Source organism: Crinia signifera, chromosome 4, assembly GCF_055691185.1.
Source record: "Crinia signifera chromosome 4, ASM5569118v1, whole genome shotgun sequence".
Classification (NCBI taxonomy): domain Eukaryota; kingdom Metazoa; phylum Chordata; class Amphibia; order Anura; family Myobatrachidae; genus Crinia; species Crinia signifera.
In genome coordinates, this window is record NC_139220.1 from 290,177,493 (window position 1) to 290,204,863 (window position 27,371).

At 48.5% G+C, this 27,371-nt stretch overlaps 4 protein-coding genes across 4 annotated transcripts; 2 read left to right on the forward strand and 2 right to left on the reverse strand.

The window, feature by feature from the left end:
• The first annotated feature begins 920 nt into the window (after nt 1-920).
• LOC146072701 (histone H1.01-like) lies at nt 921-1,577 on the forward strand. Its single transcript, XM_083179896.1, has one exon. The coding sequence runs from the start codon at nt 921-923 to the stop codon at nt 1,575-1,577; it is 657 nt and encodes a 218-aa protein (XP_083036022.1).
• An 853-nt stretch (nt 1,578-2,430) lies between these two features.
• LOC146073135 (uncharacterized) lies at nt 2,431-7,786 on the reverse strand. The gene is made up of 6 exons (XM_083180317.1): nt 7,488-7,786; nt 7,408-7,426; nt 5,900-6,244; nt 4,640-4,891; nt 4,011-4,226; nt 2,431-2,835 (listed from the first exon to the last, which is right to left on the reverse strand). The coding sequence occupies exons 1-6, from the start codon at nt 7,784-7,786 to the stop codon at nt 2,431-2,433; spliced, it is 1,536 nt and encodes a 511-aa protein (XP_083036443.1).
• Nucleotides 7,787-15,046: 7,260 nt separating this feature from the next.
• On the forward strand, nt 15,047-15,703 carry LOC146073136 (histone H1.01-like). The gene has a single exon (XM_083180318.1). The coding sequence runs from the start codon at nt 15,047-15,049 to the stop codon at nt 15,701-15,703; it is 657 nt and encodes a 218-aa protein (XP_083036444.1).
• An 853-nt stretch (nt 15,704-16,556) lies between these two features.
• On the reverse strand, nt 16,557-26,005 carry LOC146073137 (uncharacterized). The gene is made up of 6 exons (XM_083180319.1): nt 25,707-26,005; nt 25,627-25,645; nt 24,100-24,444; nt 22,840-23,091; nt 18,137-18,352; nt 16,557-16,961 (listed from the first exon to the last, which is right to left on the reverse strand). Exons 1-6 carry the CDS (start codon nt 26,003-26,005, stop codon nt 16,557-16,559), a joined length of 1,536 nt encoding a protein of 511 aa, XP_083036445.1.
• Between the last annotated feature and the right edge of the window lie 1,366 nt (nt 26,006-27,371).

Genomic DNA, 27,371 nt, shown 5'->3' on the forward strand with positions numbered 1-27,371 from the left:
TAACAACCACTTCCAACCGACTCCTAGTATTGGCCCTTGACTGTTTTTTTGCACCCGTTAGTCTTTTTTGAACTGATTTGAGCTCTGGCTGAATGTAAACTAAAGCTATTTCGCTGGAGGTGTGTTTCATAGCAGTCTGAAAGAAACACAACCTTGTGAATATAGCCATTTACTGACACGTACTGTATAACTAGCATAAACAGAGTGGAGTGATGAACTCCTTGGGTTTCTTTGAGACAATTTAGTGGATGTGGCACCCGCTGTCCTCGGCTATCGACTGTGCTAGTAGGTATACTGATCTCGGAATAGAAACTAGAGTTTATAGAGGCTACCTTGGAATGCAAGCTGCCTGTGTTAGCCAGCTGTGTGTACATGACCTCGCACATCAGCTTAAATGGTTTCAACAGGCTAACTGCTCTGCACCGTGTGTCCCGCAGCTCACCTTCATTATCTCCAGGGCTGCGAGGAGAGAAGAAGCCCGGGTGGGACATATTAATGTCACAGTAAAGGAGAAACGGGTTACATGCCGGGCAGATCCAGCCTGGTGTGGGTGAGTATCAATTCGATTTTCCTGCCCCGGTCCGCAGGTTCTAGGCTAGCAGTGGGCATACAGGGATAGGGGAGACCTTGGAGTACGGGTGTGGTGCAAAGAGGCACCTCGCTGCTCACCTCATGCGCTATTGATGACTGTTTTTTTGCGCTATGGAAACACAAGGTAACAGCTGATTGTCCCTGCAACTCAGACAGGGAAAGGTTTCACACTTCTGCTTATCCCGCCAATGAGAGCACAGGACACTGGACGCCCAGCAGCCAATCACAGCACAGCCTGCCGTGTATATAAGAATCCAGAACGCGATTGTCGTGACTCGTGCGCTAGTAGTACTGCATTTTTATTTGTTGTGCCTTTTGTCTGTGTTAACATGGCAGAGACTGCACCCGCCGCTGTCCCTCCATCAGAGGGCGCATCCAAGAAGAAGAGGCAGCCGAAGAAAGCTGCGGGAGGAGCCAAGAAGAGCGCCAAGTCTTCTGGACCCAGCGTCTCCGAGCTGATCGTAAAAACCGTGGCCGCCTCCAAAGAGCGCAGTGGAGTTTCCCTTGCCGCCCTGAAGAAGGCTCTGGCTGCCGGAGGCTACGATGTGGAGAAGAACAACAGCCGCGTGAAACTGGGTGTAAAAAGTTTGGTGACCAAAGGAACTCTCACTCAGGTAAAAGGCACCGGCGCTTCCGGCTCCTTCAAGCTCAATAAGAAGCAGGCGGAGAGCAATAAGGTTGCCCAGAAGTCTCTGAAGCCCAAGAAACCTGCTGCAAAGAAAGTGGCCAAATCCCCGAAGAAGCCCAAGAAAGCTCCGAGTGCAGCCAAGAGCCCGAAGAAGGTGAAGAAGCCAGCTGCAGCTGCCAAAAGCCCGAAGAAGCCTAAAGCGGTGAAGCCGAAGAAGGCGGCCGCCAAGAGTCCGGCCAAGAAGGCAGCGAAACCCAAAGCCGCCAAGAGTCCGGCCAAGAAGGCGGCGAAGCCTAAAGCCGCAAAAAGCCCAGCCAAGAAGGCAGCAAAGCCCAAGAAAGCCGCGGCAAAGAAGTAATGCCTGAACCGCCGCATCCTCGCTCCCTTGTTCTCCCCCAAAAGGCTCTTTTCAGAGCCACCCACCCTCTCTCGACAGAGCTGTGAGCGCAGGGCGTGGCCTGATGGCAGCGCCCTTCAGTTTGTAATCAATAGGTACACCAGAATGTTCTAGTTTGCCCCTTAAATTCAGTCACTTTACAATTCTACATATGTGCTGGGAAGTGGGATTAATGAGACCGTTACGTATCAGCTCTCTTCAATAAACGCTTCATAGCGCATAGCGTTTTAGTGCGCATTTCAATGAATCGCTGTAAACCGGCGGCATTCACCTGTGGCACCATACCCTCCCAGCCGGTTCTGATGCCCTACATCCTCTGTAAGGGCAAGCTCAATCTGTGGCAGAGCTGTCAGGGAAGGTGTGTGATTCACCACTATAGAACTCGTTAGCGCTGCCTCGTATTTTAACTGCTGCAAACCGTATGAGTGCAAGGGTACATACAGTATATATAGAGCTTAGTAAATCGCAAAGAAGGCGGACTGGAACGTTCTTCAATCTGCATTCCTCGTGACCCTTTAAAACACAATTCTCCGGAAAACGTATATGCCTCTGTGCAGTGGTCGCTAACAGCGTGGTTTGTAACGTAACCTTTTTCTATATATTGCGGATTACCTAATTACACGATCACCGACACCAAAAAGGAACCACTGCACCCGCCACCCACCTCACTGCTAGGTGATGAATTCATATTAGGACCCGGTAAATAGCCACATTAAACATGGAGGATGTAACAGCGCTCTCGTAGAAAAGATGGGTGGCCCTGAAAAGGGCCTTTGTGCGTGTGTGGGTGACCGCATGAGAGGCACCTGAGAATTTAACCCCCGAACCCATAGAGAGTGCGGCCCTGGCGCTTCAGAGCATAGACCACGTCCATAGCGGTCACAGTCTTCCTCTTGGCGTGCTCGGTGTAGGTGACGGCATCACGAATCACATTCTCCAGGAACACCTTCAGCACACCGCGAGTCTCCTCGTAGATGAGTCCCGAGATACGCTTAACACCCCCTCGTCTAGCTAGACGACGGATTGCAGGCTTGGTGATGCCCTGGATGTTGTCACGGAGAACCTTCCTGTGGCGCTTAGCGCCTCCTTTGCCGAGCCCCTTTCCACCTTTACCTCTTCCAGACATTCTCAAAAAATCTGTGACGATCAGTAAGAATGAGTAAGCTTTCCTGTCAGCGGCTTTTATAAAGTGGAAAGCGGACCTGATGGGTGACTTGGACTTAAAGGCGGAGTCATGGCTCGCCTTGCCATTCGTTCATAAGCACAACCCTTGGATTGTTTTCCTTTTGTTCGCTACAAGAAGATATTGTTTTATGTTTCGATTTATAGTAACTGCTCTCTTGGTATTGTTTTCTTTTTTTTTTCTTGGTTAATACCCAGTGTAAAAAATCAGCTTGATAAGAGAACTAAATCATTCAACTACGTTGTGGTGAATATTTGTGTTGATGAAACGTAATGACCCAACGTTGTTAGTTTTATTTTATTTTTTTCCCTTCATTTTATTATACGTGGAATAGATATAGATACATTGTATATTTTTAATTTGAAAGTGGGGGAATTGGTAATGACAATGGACCCACACAATGAGAGTCGCTCAGATATCGGCGGGAAATTAAAGCCATTACTGTAACGTTTCCCTGGCTCCCGGACTCGGTGCGTATTTCAGCTTTGCGGCGCTCTGAACTGTAATCGCCTTTCAATCAAGTGTGTGCGTGTTACAGTAGGAACCAAGTGTGCCTGAGCAGGAATTACGTGTTCACCCTTAATTAAATGCATCGAAACGGAACCGGAGGTCATAGAAGTAACTGGGTACTGAGCTACGTTGACGTACTGCACACTTCATTCAGAAAAAAAGACAGCGATCCATTGCCAACGGTGTACATTGGCCACCCTATGGGTCGCATGTATCTTTTGTGTATTTAAGCAGCCAGTGACATCTGCAACGTAATGAACCGGTCCTACATTTGAAACTGGATTCAGATCCCCTAGAAAGAGAAATACAGAATGCAGCTTTGCAAGTGGTAGAGATAAAGGCACTTTTTTGTGTGACCCAGTAGGGTTAACAATAGCTAGAGGGTACGTCACAAGTCAGTTATATCGGTCGGAGCATGGACACAGCAAAAACCATCATAGTTACAGCTCGATTAGAGAGGAGGTGGGTGGCTCTGAAAAGAGCCTTTGTGCTGGTGTGGGTGGGAGAAGAAGGGGAGATTACTTGGCGCTGGTGTACTTGGTGACGGCCTTGGTGCCCTCGGACACGGCGTGCTTGGCCAGCTCTCCAGGCAGCAGCAGGCGTACGGCGGTCTGGATCTCCCTGGAGGTGATGGTGGAGCGCTTGTTGTAGTGAGCCAGGCGGGAAGCTTCCCCAGCAATGCGCTCAAAGATATCATTAACGAAGGAGTTCATGATGCCCATAGCCTTGGAGGAGATGCCGGTATCAGGGTGCACCTGCTTCAACACCTTGTACACGTAAATGGCATAACTCTCCTTCCTGGTCTTCCTACGCTTCTTCCCATCTTTCTTCTGGGTTTTGGTCACGGCTTTCTTAGAGCCTTTCTTGGGAGCCGGCGCAGACTTGGCTGGATCAGGCATATTGGCAGATAATCGTTTCTGAGTCGTTGCAGAAAAAATCTGTCCTGTGCCGCTCCAGATCGGCTCTATTTATAGGCAGCTTATGCAAACGAGGCGTCCTCGCTGCTGGTAACACTATTGGCTACGAGTGATGTCGGCGAAACCCCGCCCGCCATTTGCAGATTGGTCCAGTTACACAGTAACCAATGCAGATCAGGTTCCTGCACAGACCAATCACACAGCAAGAACTGGACCCTCCTGAGTGTATATTTAAGAGGAGGGCGATATCGAGAGCGCATTGTCTGCACGCAGTACAGTTTCGAATTTGAAGAAACGCGCCCATTGAACATTTTAGCATGTCAGGAAGAGGCAAACAAGGCGGCAAGACCCGGGCAAAGGCCAAGACTCGCTCATCTCGTGCCGGTCTACAGTTCCCGGTTGGTCGCGTTCACCGTCTGCTGAGAAAGGGAAATTATGCGGAGCGTGTGGGAGCCGGTGCTCCCGTCTATCTGGCCGCGGTTCTGGAATATCTGACGGCTGAGATTCTGGAGCTCGCCGGTAACGCTGCCCGCGACAACAAGAAGACCCGCATCATCCCCCGCCACCTGCAGCTGGCTGTGCGCAACGACGAAGAGCTCAACAAGTTGCTGGGTGGAGTGACCATCGCCCAGGGAGGTGTACTGCCCAATATCCAGGCCGTGTTGCTGCCCAAGAAGACCGAGAGCCACAAGCCAGCCAAGAGCAAGTGATGTGACCGTCAGATGTTTTACCCGTTATTGACCCAAAGGCTCTTTTCAGAGCCACCCACCCCGACTGTGAAGTGCTGATTCATCTCTATAAACTGGCTAAATGTCAGTCCTTAGCCCGATTTAGCGGGAAAGGTTGAAGTGGTACCCGGGACCTTTGTACGGGAGGGAGGAAGGGAGGGTGTAAATGCCCCGGCTAACCTGCCCCATGAATCTGTTGGGACAGGAGAGGCTAGCTCTGGAAACAGTCGAAGGGCAGGAGAGCTTGATCCATGTAAGGAAACCTCGTCCCTTCTGTAATCATGTTTATGGTGAAGGCCGGTAGTGATTGACCGTTCCCTGCATCGACGGAGCTTGTGCATCTGCCTATCACAATCAGATGAGATCTGCCCTTCATACTGGCAGGAGCGGGGAACAAAGGAAGGAACCGAGGCGTTAAGAACAAGGTTCCAGGAAGCAAAAATCACTTATTTGTAGCTTATGCTTCAGCCCGTATAGTAACATTTCGTGCCTGGTGAGGAGGACCGGGAAGCCGCACGTGCTTTTACTTCCCTAGAAAATGCCATTTTAAACTTCTCGAAATGCACCTCTTACACACGTGTGATCTACTAGTCTAACCTTTCGTAGCGAAGACTAGGAGTAGTCCCCCTGCGCAAAGCATATGGAGGTGGTTCAGAAGCAGGGTGAAAGCCAGGTAGGAGCGGAATATGCGCTGTGGGTACCAATTTGGAGCCCGGGTGTCTGTCCCCCCGTTAAAGGAATTGACATCATTCCACTCAAACACCAATGTGCTTTACGCTTCAGCTCGTTCAGAAAGATTTGGTGGCTCTGAAAAGAGCCTTTGTGGTGTTGCGTGTATAGGAGTGCCGAATATCTCTATGCCCTCTCCCCTCGGATCCTGCGGGCCAGCTGGATGTCTTTGGGCATGATGGTCACCCTCTTGGCGTGGATAGCGCACAGGTTGGTGTCCTCGAAGAGCCCCACCAGGTAAGCCTCGCTGGCCTCTTGCAGGGCCATGACGGCAGAGCTCTGGAAGCGCAGGTCGGTCTTAAAGTCCTGGGCAATCTCACGCACCAGGCGCTGGAAGGGCAGCTTGCGGATCAGCAGCTCGGTGGATTTCTGGTAGCGGCGGATCTCGCGGAGGGCGACGGTCCCTGGTCGGTAGCGGTGAGGCTTTTTCACGCCGCCGGTAGCTGGGGCGCTTTTCCTGGCGGCTTTAGTGGCCAACTGCTTGCGGGGAGCTTTCCCGCCGGTGGATTTACGCGCTGTCTGCTTGGTCCTGGCCATGATCACAAAAGAAAATGCGTGCAGCTACAGTACCGACTGTATTAGAAACGTCGCCCCCTTGCTATTCTATTTATACACAGTGTTGCACGCTGATTGGACAGTGTGGGCATGCCTCCTCTATCGATTGGTTTAATACAACCGTTTGAAGCATTCAAAAAAACCCCGCCTTTTCTAGCCATGGCCGATTGTTTCAGATCCTGGGATAAAATAATCGGCATACGAAGCCGGTGTATAGAATTCAAGCACATTAGCATAAATGCATCATGTTTACCAGTGTTAGCTGGGATTTGTGACAGCTACTGTAGTCATCCATCCACTTCATATACGTTGCTTTACATTCTGCACGTTAAGAATTTAAAAGGATCCGGGATACGGTGTTTATATGTTTCTGCTCCTACATCTCCTATTCATATAGTTACATCACGTTTACCATTGTATTTTTAACTTCCAAGTCTGCAGCTATTAAAGATACTGTAGATATGTATAATTTAGAATGACAGGCGCCGCAGAACCTTATAATAATAATAATAATGTTCTTTATAGAGCGCTCTTATAGAGTCCAACGGGACTCAATCTATAGTTATATCATGTATTTTTTTTTTTTTTTTTCACTTTGATCGGGTCTTTAGTATTGTAGTGTCATAATGATCATGCAGTACGTTATAATCATGGAGAGCACAGTGTCAAATCTACGTCCCTGGGGCCAAATGCGAATGAACATGTTCATCTCAGTCCTGAGGCCATGTGATGTGATGGGTCTTTTTTTTAATTCTTTTATTGACTTTCACAAAGTAGTGTAGATCAACTGCCAGGACACCGAGGTTTCAGCGTCTTCAAAGACGGAACTGTATGAAAGCCCGGTTCATTTTTAAGAATTTGTCTCTTGCAGTCTATTTTGTTAAAATAATAACTTGTATTCATTAGATTAAGACAAGTTCTTGTCCACCATATTTTGGAGGCATCTCAGAAACAAAGGATTACAGTCTAGGCTGCAGCACGTATCATTGTTACAGATTTAGAACAATCTTCTCAGCCTGTGCGAGTTGTTACAAATTACATGCATGCAACATGTAACCTAAAGAAATGATACTTCTTTGTAAGTTCATCTTCGTTTACTTCCGCCGACGTATAGTCAGGGGACCGCCACGAGCGGCAGTAATGCTAGCTCAATGTTATATAGCTCTCACGAGGAATAGGTGGGTGGCCCTGAAAAGGACCTTTATGTGGGTGAGAGGATCAGAGGCGCCTCAGCGTTTAGCCCCCGAACCCATAGAGAGTGCGCCCCTGGCGTTTCAGAGCATAGACCACGTCCATAGCGGTCACGGTCTTCCTCTTGGCGTGCTCGGTGTAGGTGACGGCGTCCCTGATCACGTTCTCCAGGAAGACCTTCAGCACCCCGCGGGTCTCCTCGTAGATGAGTCCGGAGATGCGCTTCACGCCTCCTCGTCGGGCAAGGCGGCGGATGGCAGGCTTGGTGATGCCCTGGATGTTATCTCTCAGCACCTTCCTGTGGCGCTTGGCGCCTCCTTTCCCGAGCCCCTTACCACCTTTGCCTCTGCCGGACATTCTAGCTTCGTCTCCTCCGCTCTAAGTGAAACTGGAAACCTTTTGTATGACGACGTACGTTACTGCGGTGCAGTCTTCTTTTTATAATCTTAGGGCGGACCTGGACGAAGACCTTTGGTTTTTGAGGGAGGAGTCCAGCCTCACAACTTGCTCATTGTGAAACCGCTACAATAGGGACAATAGAGCGCTTTCAGGCCGACGACTCCACCTGCTGCAAATATTCTACACAAGGACTCATCCTCTATACTGTGCGTGCACTGATTGCATAGCAAGCGTAAACGTGTCTAATGATGCGTGTGTGCCTATCAGATGGTAACTATATGACATTGGGTCTGTGAGAGTGACAACTCGAGTCGTACTGGAGGTATTATCACACGTAGGGAAGCTGTTGGGAACAGGACCTGCTTCCTCAGCAGCAGGAGGCGGCTGCACACGATGGGAAAGGTCGCATGATTTTCAACAAACGATTATTCCAGCATTACCAATGTGAGTCTCAGTAGAATAAAGCTGTAAAAGTGTTAACAATCCACACAAGCAGATTTATGAGCAGCAGAAACGAGACCTTCTTGTATCGAGCTCCCGTTCTCAGTCACAGACATTCCATACACTGTTATAAGATTTTGCAACATTGTTTGTTCTTTCCTCATTTGTATACATACAGTGCGGTAGAGGAGTCTTTTTGATACAACAAATCTGAACCAAAGAGGGAAATGCAACAAGTGGTCCTCCTCTCTGTGTAACCTTAGTTCTTCAATGAACGCACGATCTCTCCGGGATGATTTCAGGAGCTAATAAAATCCTCTCATTTGAAACTATTAAACCATTAATAAAACACTAAAGAACAGAAGCTGGGGACAATAAACGGCACCACAATACCCGAACACACGGCATAACCCTCAAATGACAATGTGAGTGACGTTGGGCTACATTTACTGAGATGGGAGTTCCACTGAAGATGGGTTGTTGCCAATGGCAACCACCAATCAGATTGTATCTGTTATCGTGCTACGGTCAACAACCCATCTTCAATAGAATCCCCATGTTAGTGAATTGGGAGAAGAGTGGTAAGAACTTAATGATCATCATCAGCAACGACCGGAGACCGATCATCCGTCTTTATTGTTTATTACAAATACACAAACATAAATTAGGACCTTAACAGACAATTTGAGGACGAGAATGGACTAAAATAAATAAGTGATTGTAATGAATTAATTTACAGTTTCTTATATAGCTCACACAGATTCCGCATCGCTTTACAGAGAATATTTGAACATTCACACCAGTCCCTGCCCCAGTGGAGCTTATAATCTATATCCCCTACCACACATATGCACACACACAGACAGACACTCTAGGGTTAATTTTGTTGGGAGCCAATTAGCCTACCAGTATATTTTTGGAACAAACCCGGAGTACCCGGAGGAAACCCACGCAAGTACAGGGAGAATATACAATCAGCGCCTTCTGTCTCCCCAGCCATCCATTCATCCATTGTCAGCCAGCTTCTGCCAGCACTCCTTCTGTCTCTCCAGCCCCTACCCCCCCCCCCCCCCCCCCCCCCAACCCCCTCTTTCTTCCTCTGCCACCCACTCCTTTCCTCATACCTGGCTGTTTCTTCTGTCTCTCCAGCCTTGTGATTTCTCCCTAACCTTAGCCAATTCCCTTCTGGTTCTAAAGCCCTGCGTCGCTTCCCTTTTCCCAACCAGTCCTTTTCCGTCTTCCACGTCTGTTTAATGTCTTGTCTGATTCCCTGATTTTGTGGTGGGCAGACTCGATGATGCCCGCTCCCGATCCTGCCCCTAAGCAGCTGCCTAATGTTAGAGGCCTACATGACGCTACCCTTCTCCTTCTGTTTTGGCTGCTCCTTACATTTCTCCCATCACCCTTCTGTCTCTCCAGCCCTATGGAGTATCTCCAATCCCAGCCAGTCCCCTTCTGTCTGTACAGACCCTCTTTGTTTCTCGTCTCAACCCCTAGCCAGGCCTATTATGCCTTGACAATGAAATTATTCTTCCTCAATGGTTGTTCCTTATCATCCAGTCCTATCAGTAAACCCACCTTCAATCTCACAAGTAATCCACCATTCTATCTCTCCAGCCATAGCCCTTCTGTTTCTCAAGCCCCATAGTGTCTCCACAACCACAGCCAGTTCCCCTTTGTCTCTAGTTTTAAAGAATGAGGCATCTACATTGTAATAAATCAATGAAGGTGTCCATATTCTAATTTTTTATTTTTTATTTTACGACACTATGATGGGAACTTCTGAGATGGAAAAGGAAGGATCCAATGGGATTCTCTTTTTAATGTACTGTATCTACCACAGTAAAGGTCATTGATACAGAGCCGTACAGAGTGCCATGTTAAGATCCGTTGCCCATGTCTCCAGAAGGTAATACCTTAGACACGGCACACAAAAAAAGGGGCAAATCAAACAGTCAAGGTAAATGACGGAAACATTCTTAGTCCTAGGACATGACAGGAAACTGTAAGGAAATGGATTAAGAGGCAAATTTGAGGAAAAGTTGTTTCAGCAAAAAAAAAGTAGCTGACAAGTTGAATAGCCTCCCATGAATTGTGGCAGATGGTAATACAGTTTAATCATGCCTGGAATAGACCAAATTATAATAATAATAATAATAATTACAATAAAATAAGAATTAGTTTTGAGAATACTGTAAGTATGGAAAAAATGAAGAAGGTCCAAGAATGTCTCACCTGCCATCAAATTCTATGTCTAAGTTCTGGTGACAGAATATCTGATGTAAATGTGGGTGAAAACCTAGGATACAGTTATACTCCGCTTTGCACAAGATCTGCGTCTCTCTTCTGCACGGAACACTAGCTCCCATTCACTATTACAGGACTTTCATCAGGCTGCTCCTATCCTATGGAATGCCCTTCCATGCACAATAAGAACTCCGCTAGCCTCCAAACTTTCAAGTGTTCCCGGAAAACTCACCTCTTCAGGCAAGCCTATCATATTTAAGTTCTACACGCATAACCCTCTGAGGCACTTATGTATTATTTTCTTCCCTTCTGGACTTGTAACTTGGTGGGACTGCTATGCTATTACTGGTGCCTCTTTCCCTCCTATATTCCTATAGATTGTAAACTTGCAGCAGGGCTCTCCTACCTCCAAGTCTGTCTGTTGTTACCCAATTTGTTTTATCACTGTCTACTATTGTAAAGCGCAACGGAATCTGCTGCGCTATATAAGAAACTGTAAATAAATAAATAATACAGTGACTATCAAGCAGTATGGATCAAAATAAAGACAGAAACCGACTCATCGCACACAAAAACAAAGATGTTAGATTTTAGGCAGGCTACTGCAGGAATTGAAGAGGACGTGATCTTCGCCGGACAGTTGTAAGTTTACTTCCTCTGGTTCCCCTATGGATTGCGTCGGACACCGGACCCCCGGACCAGAACCCCAGACCAGCACCCCAGGACACCGGACCCCCAGGACACCGGACCCAGGGACCTACCTTACGGGCTCAAGATAGGTAAGTATCAGTATGTGTGGGCTTTGGATGAAATAAAGTTTTATTTTTCTTGTGTTTGTCAGTGTGTGTTTATTTGACTATTTTTAATACCGTTGAACTACAAGGGCCAGCGTGCCCTTTAATTCTCCGCATGCTTGGACTTTTTTTTTTTACACAGCACAGCCTGCACGGATCTGCCTGATCCGTGCAGAATGGCCATATGAATTCGTATTAGCGGCCATATATATGGCCGCTAATACAAATGAATACGCCATCGGAGGTTTACAAAGCAGTCGTATCTGACTGCTTTGTATATTACCTTCCGGAACAGGAATTTGCATACGGCTGAAAAAGCCGTATGCATTCATATTCATTCGTATTAAGAATACGAATATGATATATCGTATTCTTAGTAAATCTCCCCCCATAGTAGGGATGCCAATCCCGGGGCATTTTTTCAATCCCGGGATTCGGGATTGAAAAATGCTCAATCCCAGGATTCCCGGGATCCCGGGATTGGCCTCCCTGATACAAAAAAAAACACAGCTGTCCCCATCCCCCCCAAACTGCCCACACCGTAAATCAATTAAAGGCAGAATAATCCCAAACCACTATCTCCCTGCCTGCACTGCACTGTCACTTACATGGAGGTGGTGACAGGCAGTAGCAGGAACATCTCCAGCAAGCGGGTGGCCAGGAAGGACGAGCTGCACAGCGGGCGGCCAGGTAGGACGAGCTGCACAGCGGGCGGCCAAGTAGGACGAGCTGCACAGTGGGCGGCCAGGGAGGATGAGCTGCACAGCGGGCAGCCAGGGAGGACGAGCTGCACAGCGGACGGCCAGGTAGGACGAGCTGCACAGCGGACGGCCAGGTAGGACGAGCTGCACAGCGGGCGGCCAGGGAGGATGAGCTGCTCAGCGGGCAGGTGTGTGGCCAGGCAACCTAGTACAGAACAGTGTGCTATAGCGGTATGACAGCAGCCGGGCTGTGCAGCGTGACGTGATGTCAGGGGTCACGCTGCGCAGCCCGGCCACCGCCATGATGCCGCTACAGCACACTGTTCCTATCAGTAAAATACCGGCAGACAGCAGTGTGGCTATCGGGCACTAATCCCGCATTCCCGGGATTGGAAGGCTCAATCCCGGGATTTAAATCCCGCCTTTTTTAGGCCAAAATCCCGGGATCCCGCCGATCCCGGGATTGGCCTCCCTACCCCATAGAGTGGATGTCTTCTTGAGAGGGACAATGTAAGTCCCCAGAGAACTGTCAAAACTGAAAGTGGATAAATCAATGGGGCCAGATGGGATACATCCAAGGATACTAAAAGAGCTTAAAGTGGAGCTGGTAAAACCAATAACAGAATTAATCAACCAGTCACTAGCTACTGGAGTAATCCCAGAGCACAGGAAAACAGCGAATGTAGTCCCACTGCACAAAAGTGGAAGAAAGGAAGAGGTAAGCAACCATCGACCAGTGAGCCTTACATCAGTAGTAGTGAAATTTATGGAAGCACTCTTAAAATAAAGAGTTGTAGAATATCTCAAAAGCAGCAATTTACAGGATCCGAAACAGCATGGGTTTACTGGGGGAAGATCATGTCCAACACATCTTATTGACTTCTTTGACTGGGTGACTAAAGTAATAGATCAAGGTGGGGCTGTAGATGTAGGTTATCTAGGCTTTAGTAAGGCTTTTGACACTGTCCCACATCGCAGACTGTTAAATAACCTTGAAAGCTTGGGATTGGATTTCAAGATAGTTAAATGGATAAGAGCATGCTTTTAGGACAGAAAACAGAGAGTTGTAGTAAAAGGAGTACAGTCAAAGGAGGGAAAGGTTACAAGTGGGGTACCCCAGGGATCTGTACATGGACCAGTGCTTTTTTATTATCTGTATTGGTGATATTGCACATGGAATTGAGGGTAAAATGTGCCTTTTTGCAGATGACACAAAGGTATGCAACGGGGTAGACACACCAGGAAGGGTAAAACAAATGATTGGTGATCTAGGCAGATTAGAGGAATGGTCAAGAGCAGTGGTAGCCAACCCTAGACCTCGAGAGCTACCAACAGTGCACATTTTCCAGACAACCTAGCTGCTGCACAGCTGCACTCATTAATCACTGACACATTTTAAAAGATACACAGATGGAGCTAATTAGCTCACTTGTGATTCTGTGAGGAGACCTGCAAAACATGCACTGTTGGTAGCTCTCGAGGACTAGGGTTGGCTACCCCAGGTCAAGAGCATGGCAACTATAGTTTAATGTCAAATAAAAAAATGCAAAATCATGCACTTGGGTCTCAAAAATCCAAAGATTAAATATAGTATAAATGGCACTATAATGGAAACTACTGAGGAAGAGAGGGGTCTAGGTGTCACTATTTCAGGGGACTTAAAGGCAGGTAGGCAATGTAACAAAGCAATGAAGAAGGCAAGTCAGATGCTTGGTTGCATAGGGAGAGGTACCAGCGGTAGAAAGAAAGAAGTAATAATCCCACTGTATAGGTCATTGGTACGACCTCATGTAGAGTACTGTGTTCAGTTCTGGAGGCCATATCTCCAGAAGGCTTTATATAAGAAACTGCAAATAAGTATCTGCGCAAATAGAGTACAGGTAATCCACACAACTAAGTTAGGCCTAGATTCCCACGGTGTTTCCTGGCAGGAGTCCCCAAAGCAATTCTAGCGCAATTCTTAATGCGGAGATGAGTGCGGACAGGGATTGCAATGCAAACCGGACTACTATGCCAAGTAGCCCAAGACAAAAACTAAACTAACAAGAGCAGTATTACAGTGTATACTATAAGGCTGGCCCCGTGGTCCTGTCATTGTGGTGTGCTACAATAGCATAACAACCACTTCCAACCGACTCCTAGTATTGGCCCTTGACTGTTTTTTTGCACCCGTTAGTCTTTTTTGAACTGATTTGAGCTCTGGCTGAATGTAAACTAAAGCTATTTCGCTGGAGGTGTGTTTCATAGCAGTCTGAAAGAAACACAACCTTGTGAATATAGCCATTTACTGACACGTACTGTATAACTAGCATAAACAGAGTGGAGTGATGAACTCCTTGGGTTTCTTTGAGACAATTTAGTGGATGTGGCACCCGCTGTCCTCGGCTATCGACTGTGCTAGTAGGTATACTGATCTCGGAATAGAAACTAGAGTTTATAGAGGCTACCTTGGAATGCAAGCTGCCTGTGTTAGCCAGCTGTGTGTACATGACCTCGCACATCAGCTTAAATGGTTTCAACAGGCTAACTGCTCTGCACCGTGTGTCCCGCAGCTCACCTTCATTATCTCCAGGGCTGCGAGGAGAGAAGAAGCCCGGGTGGGACATATTAATGTCACAGTAAAGGAGAAACGGGTTACATGCCGGGCAGATCCAGCCTGGTGTGGGTGAGTATCAATTCGATTTTCCTGCCCCGGTCCGCAGGTTCTAGGCTAGCAGTGGGCATACAGGGATAGGGGAGACCTTGGAGTACGGGTGTGGTGCAAAGAGGCACCTCGCTGCTCACCTCATGCGCTATTGATGACTGTTTTTTTGCGCTATGGAAACACAAGGTAACAGCTGATTGTCCCTGCAACTCAGACAGGGAAAGGTTTCACACTTCTGCTTATCCCGCCAATGAGAGCACAGGACACTGGACGCCCAGCAGCCAATCACAGCACAGCCTGCCGTGTATATAAGAATCCAGAACGCGATTGTCGTGACTCGTGCGCTAGTAGTACTGCATTTTTATTTGTTGTGCCTTTTGTCTGTGTTAACATGGCAGAGACTGCACCCGCCGCTGTCCCTCCATCAGAGGGCGCATCCAAGAAGAAGAGGCAGCCGAAGAAAGCTGCGGGAGGAGCCAAGAAGAGCGCCAAGTCTTCTGGACCCAGCGTCTCCGAGCTGATCGTAAAAACCGTGGCCGCCTCCAAAGAGCGCAGTGGAGTTTCCCTTGCCGCCCTGAAGAAGGCTCTGGCTGCCGGAGGCTACGATGTGGAGAAGAACAACAGCCGCGTGAAACTGGGTGTAAAAAGTTTGGTGACCAAAGGAACTCTCACTCAGGTAAAAGGCACCGGCGCTTCCGGCTCCTTCAAGCTCAATAAGAAGCAGGCGGAGAGCAATAAGGTTGCCCAGAAGTCTCTGAAGCCCAAGAAACCTGCTGCAAAGAAAGTGGCCAAATCCCCGAAGAAGCCCAAGAAAGCTCCGAGTGCAGCCAAGAGCCCGAAGAAGGTGAAGAAGCCAGCTGCAGCTGCCAAAAGCCCGAAGAAGCCTAAAGCGGTGAAGCCGAAGAAGGCGGCCGCCAAGAGTCCGGCCAAGAAGGCAGCGAAACCCAAAGCCGCCAAGAGTCCGGCCAAGAAGGCGGCGAAGCCTAAAGCCGCAAAAAGCCCAGCCAAGAAGGCAGCAAAGCCCAAGAAAGCCGCGGCAAAGAAGTAATGCCTAAACCGCCGCATCCTCGCTCCCTTGTTCTCCCCCAAAAGGCTCTTTTCAGAGCCACCCACCCTCTCTCGACAGAGCTGTGAGCGCAGGGCGTGGCCTGATGGCAGCGCCCTTCAGTTTGTAATCAATAGGTACACCAGAATGTTCTAGTTTGCCCCTTAAATTCAGTCACTTTACAATTCTACATATGTGCTGGGAAGTGGGATTAATGAGACCGTTACGTATCAGCTCTCTTCAATAAACGCTTCATAGCGCATAGCGTTTTAGTGCGCATTTCAATGAATCGCTGTAAACCGGCGGCATTCACCTGTGGCACCATACCCTCCCAGCCGGTTCTGATGCCCTACATCCTCTGTAAGGGCAAGCTCAATCTGTGGCAGAGCTGTCAGGGAAGGTGTGTGATTCACCACTATAGAACTCGTTAGCGCTGCCTCGTATTTTAACTGCTGCAAACCGTATGAGTGCAAGGGTACATACAGTATATATAGAGCTTAGTAAATCGCAAAGAAGGCGGACTGGAACGTTCTTCAATCTGCATTCCTCGTGACCCTTTAAAACACAATTCTCCGGAAAACGTATATGCCTCTGTGCAGTGGTCGCTAACAGCGTGGTTTGTAACGTAACCTTTTTCTATATATTGCGGATTACCTAATTACACGATCACCGACACCAAAAAGGAACCACTGCACCCGCCACCCACCTCACTGCTAGGTGATGAATTCATATTAGGACCCGGTAAATAGCCACATTAAACATGGAGGATGTAACAGCGCTCTCGTAGAAAAGATGGGTGGCCCTGAAAAGGGCCTTTGTGCGTGTGTGGGTGACCGCATGAGAGGCACCTGAGAATTTAACCCCCGAACCCATAGAGAGTGCGGCCCTGGCGCTTCAGAGCATAGACCACGTCCATAGCGGTCACAGTCTTCCTCTTGGCGTGCTCGGTGTAGGTGACGGCATCACGAATCACATTCTCCAGGAACACCTTCAGCACACCGCGAGTCTCCTCGTAGATGAGTCCCGAGATACGCTTAACACCCCCTCGTCTAGCTAGACGACGGATTGCAGGCTTGGTGATGCCCTGGATGTTGTCACGGAGAACCTTCCTGTGGCGCTTAGCGCCTCCTTTGCCGAGCCCCTTTCCACCTTTACCTCTTCCAGACATTCTCAAAAAATCTGTGACGATCAGTAAGAATGAGTAAGCTTTCCTGTCAGCGGCTTTTATAAAGTGGAAAGCGGACCTGATGGGTGACTTGGACTTAAAGGCGGAGTCATGGCTCGCCTTGCCATTCGTTCATAAGCACAACCCTTGGATTGTTTTCCTTTTGTTCGCTACAAGAAGATATTGTTTTATGTTTCGATTTATAGTAACTGCTCTCTTGGTATTGTTTTCTTTTTTTTTTCTTGGTTAATACCCAGTGTAAAAAATCAGCTTGATAAGAGAACTAAATCATTCAACTACGTTGTGGTGAATATTTGTGTTGATGAAACGTAATGACCCAACGTTGTTAGTTTTATTTTATTTTTTTCCCTTCATTTTATTATACGTGGAATAGATATAGATACATTGTATATTTTTAATTTGAAAGTGGGGGAATTGGTAATGACAATGGACCCACACAATGAGAGTCGCTCAGATATCGGCGGGAAATTAAAGCCATTACTGTAACGTTTCCCTGGCTCCCGGACTCGGTGCGTATTTCAGCTTTGCGGCGCTCTGAACTGTAATCGCCTTTCAATCAAGTGTGTGCGTGTTACAGTAGGAACCAAGTGTGCCTGAGCAGGAATTACGTGTTCACCCTTAATTAAATGCATCGAAACGGAACCGGAGGTCATAGAAGTAACTGGGTACTGAGCTACGTTGACGTACTGCACACTTCATTCAGAAAAAAAGACAGCGATCCATTGCCAACGGTGTACATTGGCCACCCTATGGGTCGCATGTATCTTTTGTGTATTTAAGCAGCCAGTGACATCTGCAACGTAATGAACCGGTCCTACATTTGAAACTGGATTCAGATCCCCTAGAAAGAGAAATACAGAATGCAGCTTTGCAAGTGGTAGAGATAAAGGCACTTTTTTGTGTGACCCAGTAGGGTTAACAATAGCTAGAGGGTACGTCACAAGTCAGTTATATCGGTCGGAGCATGGACACAGCAAAAACCATCATAGTTACAGCTCGATTAGAGAGGAGGTGGGTGGCTCTGAAAAGAGCCTTTGTGCTGGTGTGGGTGGGAGAAGAAGGGGAGATTACTTGGCGCTGGTGTACTTGGTGACGGCCTTGGTGCCCTCGGACACGGCGTGCTTGGCCAGCTCTCCAGGCAGCAGCAGGCGTACGGCGGTCTGGATCTCCCTGGAGGTGATGGTGGAGCGCTTGTTGTAGTGAGCCAGGCGGGAAGCTTCCCCAGCAATGCGCTCAAAGATATCATTAACGAAGGAGTTCATGATGCCCATAGCCTTGGAGGAGATGCCGGTATCAGGGTGCACCTGCTTCAACACCTTGTACACGTAAATGGCATAACTCTCCTTCCTGGTCTTCCTACGCTTCTTCCCATCTTTCTTCTGGGTTTTGGTCACGGCTTTCTTAGAGCCTTTCTTGGGAGCCGGCGCAGACTTGGCTGGATCAGGCATATTGTCAGATAATCGTTTCTGAGTCGTTGCAGAAAAAATCTGTCCTGTGCCGCTCCAGATCGGCTCTATTTATAGGCAGCTTATGCAAACGAGGCGTCCTCGCTGCTGGTAACACTATTGGCTACGAGTGATGTCGGCGAAACCCCGCCCGCCATTTGCAGATTGGTCCAGTTACACAGTAACCAATGCAGATCAGGTTCCTGCACAGACCAATCACACAGCAAGAACTGGACCCTCCTGAGTGTATATTTAAGAGGAGGGCGATATCGAGAGCGCATTAGAGATGGGCAAAACGGCTCACTGAGCGGACCCGGGTCGACCCGGGTCGGTCAGTAAAAAGATCTAGATCCTTTGGGCGGCTCTGCGGCTCAGTTTGTGTAAAAAAGACAGTTATTTATGGTTTGAGTTAGTGTACCATACCTCCCAACATGACCCTTTCCAGGAGGGACACAATGCTCTGTTTCTGGACTTCCCTCTTAATGTTTGATTGTTATTACCTGTGTGGAAACACCTTTCTTACCCATTTACCTGTTTAGAACAGGTAATAGCAATCATTCGTTAAGAGGGAAGTCCAGAAACAGAGCAAAGTCTTAGGTCAGAGATGGGGAACCTTTGGCCCTCCAGCTGTTGTTGGACTACACATCCCAGCATGCCCTGCTACAATTTGCTATTTGGCCATGATAAAACTTGCAGGGAATGCTGGGATGTGTAGTCCAACAACAGCTGGGGCCAAAGGTTCTCTAACCCTGACCTAGGTGGTGCACTTAACATAGATTGTTCTCCACAGTATTAGCCCGTAGAATCTATGATTTTACACACAGGGAAAATTGACTAATAATTGAATAGCCCTGCGTGGTAAACACAGTAGATAATTGAATATTGAATATGTTGGGTTTGCCCCCTTATATATCTCAGGGTCCCTTCCTGTGGGGCTACCGGTCTCTGTACTACTACTACAATTAGCCTGTAGCCCCTCCCCTTGAATATCTCCCCAATAGGCAATCAGCATTTCAGGCATACACGCCGCCGGATACGGCAGTAGGGGGAGGTGGAGTCTGACATTCTGTGGCTCACTGTACAAATCAGGCCTCCCTCTTGAAGACCCCTTTTCATTGCCAGTTTCGGGAGGGAGGAGGGGGTCCCTATGACATAAAAATAAAAGTGTCTACTCACCCATTAAATACAACCATTTCCCTCATGCCTACCTATATACTTGTACAATGACAAATACAGGGAATAATCCTTTGTGAGGTGGTGTTCTGGGGTATTGATCATATTGGGGCAATTTATCAATTTTGAGGGCGCAGGGACAGGGCTCCGAAAGGAGCCCGTCCCTGCGAAGCCCTAACCTGGAAGCCCGGGGGTCAGACCCCCGCTGACCCCTCTCATCCGAGCCAGGCAGTGCGATGTGTAGGCATAGACTACAATGGGCTATCGCCATCTCAGAATGGCGGTAGCCCAGGGGTGCGAAGCCGGGCTGCCCGATGTTGATACATCGGGCAGCTTCGCATCCCCCATAGAAACCTATGGGGATGCGGCCGGCGGCGCTGAAAGGGGGATCGCAGCAGGGATCGGAGATTCCTGCTGCGGTTCCCCGATGATACATTTAGGGGATACTGGCTTACTAGAGTAGAAGATACCATGTCTCTGGTACATGTACAGCTGCTAGCCAGGGAGTACACGGAGGGTGTCAGAAGGAGAAGAGGAGCTTACAGCGGGATGCGGCTCCTTAAAGCGTTCTGTACATTGCACATTTTAGAGAAATGTAATGACATCATCTACAAGCGCCAGGCCCGCGGTGATCCCCGCCGGGACCACTGATCGCCGTGCTGGGGATAGCCCAGCACCAAGGTAAGCTGCTGGGCTGCCCCCAGCCCCCGTGCACCCAGGGCCGGTGCTAAGGTGTCCGTCGCCCTCCTGCAAACCACATATTTTGCACCCTTTCACATTACAATTGCAACAAGCTGCAGTCTGATTGTGGGAGTGTATGCAACATGCGATCCTATGGAGGATCTCGGGTGCATGTACATGTATGCATACACCATCTCAGTGCTGTGTCCGCAAAATGTTGCAGGCACTAAAGGTGCCAATACTCGCTGCGAGAATTGCAAACGTTATGGGCTAGATCGCATCGCACTGCATGCATGCAATGTGTGTGCGATGCGATCCGAAAGCAGTACAAAAAGTATGTGCAGCACTCGTAACTGAGGGGGAAAGGAGGGGAGAGAAGGAGGAGATGGAAGAAGAGGGGGTGGAGATAGAGGGGGCGGAGTGTTGAGGACTAGCAGTGGCGCTGCTGCCTGTTCATCATTTGATTGACAGCTGACAGGCGAAGGGAGCAATGGGTAGGGGACGGATCCGGACATGACATGTCATCCAGGCATTCACAGACAGCACTACATGCCTCAGCGCAAGTGTCCGTGAGGAAGAGGGGGCAGGTCGCAGGATGAGGACAGTGTGTGCACAGTGCAGGGAGCTGCTCAGCCTCTCCATACTGTGACCCGCTGTCAGACAGGCACTGCGGGCGGCGTGCAGGAGGCAGTGACAGTGAGGGCTGATGCAGCTTTAGCAGAGCAGGGAGGGAGACAGCGCCTTTTCAGCATGGCGCCTCCCTGCTTTGCAGGAGCTGCTGAGTGGGTAGCGCCGGCCCTGCGTGCACCCCTCCAGCCATCGTCCTGGAAGTGAATGGATGCCTCACACCGGCATCCATTCACCTCCTCCGCTGCTGTCTGCTGAATATAGCAGACAGCAGCGCAGGCTGTCTGTGCCCCCCTGTCCAACCTGCGGATGCTGCGGTCCCCCATTGATGTAAATGGGAGCCGGGTCGGATGACCCAGTGTACCCATTTACACCGACTGCCCTCTACCCAGGTCATAGTCATGTTCTACCCAGGTCAGGAGCTGGGGAAACGGTCGTTTGGTCGACTGAACTAGGTCGACATTAGGTCAACAACACTAGGTCGACATGCTGAAAGGTCGACGTGGTTTTAGGTCGACGTGGTTTTAGGTCGACATGGAACAAGGTCGACGTGGTTAGTAGTAATAGTACGTTTATTTATAAGGCGCCGCAAAAGTGTCCGCAGCGCCGTACATAGTAAACAAAAAACAAATGACAAGGTAACATACAGGGTGTGTTGAAAAAGTCGACGTGGTTTTACGTCGATGTGGTTTTACGTCGACATGGAACAAGGTCTACATGGTTATAGGTCAACATGAGGAAGGTCGACAGGTCATAAGGTCGACATGGGGATTTTCACTGTTTGTTGAGCCGACATGTGCCGACAGGCGGTATTTCATGCTCTACCATCCACTATGGCATGGAGTGAGATTATAATAGTGTGGCAAGCGAAGTGAGCCACTGTGCCCGAAGCATTGCGCGCGATGCGAGGGTCCGATTTCACTTCCAACTGTGTTGACATTCGGGTCAAAAAACAGCGAAAACCCCATGTCGACCTTATGACCTTTTGACCTTCCTCATGTCACCCTAACGTCCATGTCGACCTAAAACCACGTCGACCTTGTTCCATGTCGACCTCTTCCCATGTCAACCTTTCTGCATGTCGACCTAGTGACTGTCTGACCAACGCTTGTCTGACGAACAATCCAGTTCCCAGGACCTGGGTAGAAGTCCAGTGTAAAGGGACACGGCGTGTCCCATTTACACTGCCGCTGACCGGGGTCTGACCCGCTAAAGACCCGGGGTTTTGCGGCGGTGTAAAAGGGGTATTACTTTTGCTGCCAAGGGAGACTAAATTTGCTTATTGCCAAGGGGGATTAAATGTGTTCATTGCCAAGCGGGACTAAATTTGCTCATTGCCAAGCCCCCCCCCCCCCCCCCAAATGAAAGTTAAAAGAAGGCCCCCTCCCCCTCCAAATTAAAGTTAAAAGTACTACACAGCCCAGCAAACACAGATCTAGTAAAAAAAAAAAAAACACATGTGCACTGCCTAACTAAAGTCTGTGTGTCTGTGAGAATGTGTGTTCATACTTCTACACAACTTTCTGTGATACTGTACTAGTAGAAGATGGTGAAGCAATCTTGCAATGCCTCTGCTGAGTCTGCTGTTGACCTCCTTCAGGGCTTCAAGAAGAATCTAGATCTGCACATGACACAGCAGCAGCAGCAACAGCACAAGCAGGCTTGTTTTTCTATTCACTCAGTCTCCAATTAGAAGAAAATATCTCAGCTGCCAAAGGTGGCAGTGCTGAGCTCAAGCAATGCATTGTATTGTATGCATTGTAAAGCGAAACTGATCCGGATCACCATTTTGGGAACGACGGCTCCCTCGTTCTTTAAAGGGAACCGTTCAAAAGAACCGGATCGTTCACGAACGACCCATCTCTAGAGCGCATTGTCTGCACGCAGTACAGTTTCGAATTTGAAGAAACGCGCCCATTGAACATTTTAGCATGTCAGGAAGAGGCAAACAAGGCGGCAAGACCCGGGCAAAGGCCAAGACTCGCTCATCTCGTGCCGGTCTACAGTTCCCGGTTGGTCGCGTTCACCGTCTGCTGAGAAAGGGAAATTATGCGGAGCGTGTGGGAGCCGGTGCTCCCGTCTATCTGGCCGCGGTGCTGGAATATCTGACGGCTGAGATTCTGGAGCTCGCCGGTAACGCTGCCCGCGACAACAAGAAGACCCGCATCATCCCCCGCCACCTGCAGCTGGCTGTGCGCAACGACGAAGAGCTCAACAAGTTGCTGGGTGGAGTGACCATCGCCCAGGGAGGTGTACTGCCCAATATCCAGGCCGTGTTGCTGCCCAAGAAGACCGAGAGCCACAAGCCAGCCAAGAGCAAGTGATGTGACCGTCAGATGTTTTACCCGTTATTGACCCAAAGGCTCTTTTCAGAGCCACCCACCCCGACTGTGAAGTGCTGATTCATCTCTATAAACTGGCTAAATGTCAGTCCTTAGCCCGATTTAGCGGGAAAGGTTGAAGTGGTACCCGGGACCTTTGTACGGGAGGGAGGAAGGGAGGGTGTAAATGCCCCGGCTAACCTGCCCCATGAATCTGTTGGGACAGGAGAGGCTAGCTCTGGAAACAGTCGAAGGGCAGGAGAGCTTGATCCATGTAAGGAAACCTCGTCCCTTCTGTAATCATGTTTATGGTGAAGGCCGGTAGTGATTGACCGTTCCCTGCATCGACGGAGCTTGTGCATCTGCCTATCACAATCAGATGAGATCTGCCCTTCATACTGGCAGGAGCGGGGAACAAAGGAAGGAACCGAGGCGTTAAGAACAAGGTTCCAGGAAGCAAAAATCACTTATTTGTAGCTTATGCTTCAGCCCGTATAGTAACATTTCGTGCCTGGTGAGGAGGACCGGGAAGCCGCACGTGCTTTTACTTCCCTAGAAAATGCCATTTTAAACTTCTCGAAATGCACCTCTTACACACGTGTGATCTACTAGTCTAACCTTTCGTAGCGAAGACTAGGAGTAGTCCCCCTGCGCAAAGCATATGGAGGTGGTTCAGAAGCAGGGTGAAAGCCAGGTAGGAGCGGAATATGCGCTGTGGGTACCAATTTGGAGCCCGGGTGTCTGTCCCCCCGTTAAAGGAATTGACATCATTCCACTCAAACACCAATGTGCTTTACGCTTCAGCTCGTTCAGAAAGATTTGGTGGCTCTGAAAAGAGCCTTTGTGGTGTTGCGTGTATAGGAGTGCCGAATATCTCTATGCCCTCTCCCCTCGGATCCTGCGGGCCAGCTGGATGTCTTTGGGCATGATGGTCACCCTCTTGGCGTGGATAGCGCACAGGTTGGTGTCCTCGAAGAGCCCCACCAGGTAAGCCTCGCTGGCCTCTTGCAGGGCCATGACGGCAGAGCTCTGGAAGCGCAGGTCGGTCTTAAAGTCCTGGGCAATCTCACGCACCAGGCGCTGGAAGGGCAGCTTGCGGATCAGCAGCTCGGTGGATTTCTGGTAGCGGCGGATCTCGCGGAGGGCGACGGTCCCTGGTCGGTAGCGGTGAGGCTTTTTCACGCCGCCGGTAGCTGGGGCGCTTTTCCTGGCGGCTTTAGTGGCCAACTGCTTGCGGGGAGCTTTCCCGCCGGTGGATTTACGCGCTGTCTGCTTGGTCCTGGCCATGATCACAAAAGAAAATGCGTGCAGCTACAGTACCGACTGTATTAGAAACGTCGCCCCCTTGCTATTCTATTTATACACAGTGTTGCACGCTGATTGGACAGTGTGGGCATGCCTCCTCTATCGATTGGTTTAATACAACCGTTTGAAGCATTCAAAAAAACCCCGCCTTTTCTAGCCATGGCCGATTGTTTCAGATCCTGGGATAAAATAATCGGCATACGAAGCCGGTGTATAGAATTCAAGCACATTAGCATAAATGCATCATGTTTACCAGTGTTAGCTGGGATTTGTGACAGCTACTGTAGTCATCCATCCACTTCATATACGTTGCTTTACATTCTGCACGTTAAGAATTTAAAAGGATCCGGGATACGGTGTTTATATGTTTCTGCTCCTACATCTCCTATTCATATAGTTACATCACGTTTACCATTGTATTTTTAACTTCCAAGTCTGCAGCTATTAAAGATACTGTAGATATGTATAATTTAGAATGACAGGCGCCGCAGAACCTTATAATAATAATAATAATAATAATAATAATGTTCTTTATAGAGCGCTCTTATAGAGTCCAACGGGACTCGATCTATAGTTATATCATGTATTTTTTTTTTTTTTTTTCACTTTGATCGGGTCTTTAGTATTGTAGTGTCATAATGATCATGCAGTACGTTATAATCATGGAGAGCACAGTGTCAAATCTACGTCCCTGGGGCCAAATGCGAATGAACATGTTCATCTCAGTCCTGAGGCCATGTGATGTGATGGGTCTTTTTTTTAATTCTTTTATTGACTTTCACAAAGTAGTGTAGATCAACTGCCAGGACACCGAGGTTTCAGCGTCTTCAAAGACGGAACTGTATGAAAGCCCGGTTCATTTTTAAGAATTTGTCTCTTGCAGTCTATTTTGTTAAAATAATAACTTGTATTCATTAGATTAAGACAAGTTCTTGTCCACCATATTTTGGAGGCATCTCAGAAACAAAGGATTACAGTCTAGGCTGCAGCACGTATCATTGTTACAGATTTAGAACAATCTTCTCAGCCTGTGCGAGTTGTTACAAATTACATGCATGCAACATGTAACATGTAACCTAAAGAAATGATACTTCTTTGTAAGTTCATCTTCGTTTACTTCCGCCGACGTATAGTCAGGGGACCGCCACGAGCGGCAGTAATGCTAGCTCAATGTTATATAGCTCTCACGAGGAATAGGTGGGTGGCCCTGAAAAGGACCTTTATGTGGGTGAGAGGATCAGAGGCGCCTCAGCGTTTAGCCCCCGAACCCATAGAGAGTGCGCCCCTGGCGTTTCAGAGCATAGACCACGTCCATAGCGGTCACGGTCTTCCTCTTGGCGTGCTCGGTGTAGGTGACGGCGTCCCTGATCACGTTCTCCAGGAAGACCTTCAGCACCCCGCGGGTCTCCTCGTAGATGAGTCCGGAGATGCGCTTCACGCCTCCTCGTCGGGCAAGGCGGCGGATGGCAGGCTTGGTGATGCCCTGGATGTTATCTCTCAGCACCTTCCTGTGGCGCTTGGCGCCTCCTTTCCCGAGCCCCTTACCACCTTTGCCTCTGCCGGACATTCTAGCTTCGTCTCCTCCGCTCTAAGTGAAACTGGAAACCTTTTGTATGACGACGTACGTTACTGCGGTGCAGTCTTCTTTTTATAATCTTAGGGCGGACCTGGACGAAGACCTTTGGTTTTTGAGGGAGGAGTCCAGCCTCACAACTTGCTCATTGTGAAACCGCTACAATAGGGACAATAGAGCGCTTTCAGGCCGACGACTCCACCTGCTGCAAATATTCTACACAAGGACTCATCCTCTATACTGTGCGTGCACTGATTGCATAGCAAGCGTAAACGTGTCTAATGATGCGTGTGTGCCTATCAGATGGTAACTATATGACATTGGGTCTGTGAGAGTGACAACTCGAGTCGTACTGGAGGTATTATCACACGTAGGGAAGCTGTTGGGAACAGGACCTGCTTCCTCAGCAGCAGGAGGCGGCTGCACACGATGGGAAAGGTCGCATGATTTTCAACAAACGATTATTCCAGCATTACCAATGTGAGTCTCAGTAGAATAAAGCTGTAAAAGTGTTAACAATCCACACAAGCAGATTTATGAGCAGCAGAAACGAGACCTTCTTGTATCGAGCTCCCGTTCTCAGTCACAGACATTCCATACACTGTTATAAGATTTTGCAACATTGTTTGTTCTTTCCTCATTTGTATACATACAGTGCGGTAGAGGAGTCTTTTTGATACAACAAATCTGAACCAAAGAGGGAAATGCAACAAGTGGTCCTCCTCTCTGTGTAACCTTAGTTCTTCAATGAACGCACGATCTCTCCGGGATGATTTCAGGAGCTAATAAAATCCTCTCATTTGAAACTATTAAACCATTAATAAAACACTAAAGAACAGAAGCTGGGGACAATAAACGGCACCACAATACCCGAACACACGGCATAACCCTCAAATGACAATGTGAGTGACGTTGGGCTACATTTACTGAGATGGGAGTTCCACTGAAGATGGGTTGTTGCCAATGGCAACCACCAATCAGATTGTATCTGTTATCGTGCTACGGTCAACAACCCATCTTCAATAGAATCCCCATGTTAGTGAATTGGGAGAAGAGTGGTAAGAACTTAATGATCATCATCAGCAACGACCGGAGACCGATCATCCGTCTTTATTGTTTATTACAAATACACAAACATAAATTAGGACCTTAACAGACAATTTGAGGACGAGAATGGACTAAAATAAATAAGTGATTGTAATGAATTAATTTACAGTTTCTTATATAGCTCACACAGATTCTGCATCGCTTTACAGAGAATATTTGAACATTCACACCAGTCCCTGCCCCAGTGGAGCTTATAATCTATATCCCCTACCACACATATGCACACACACAGACAGACACTCTAGGGTTAATT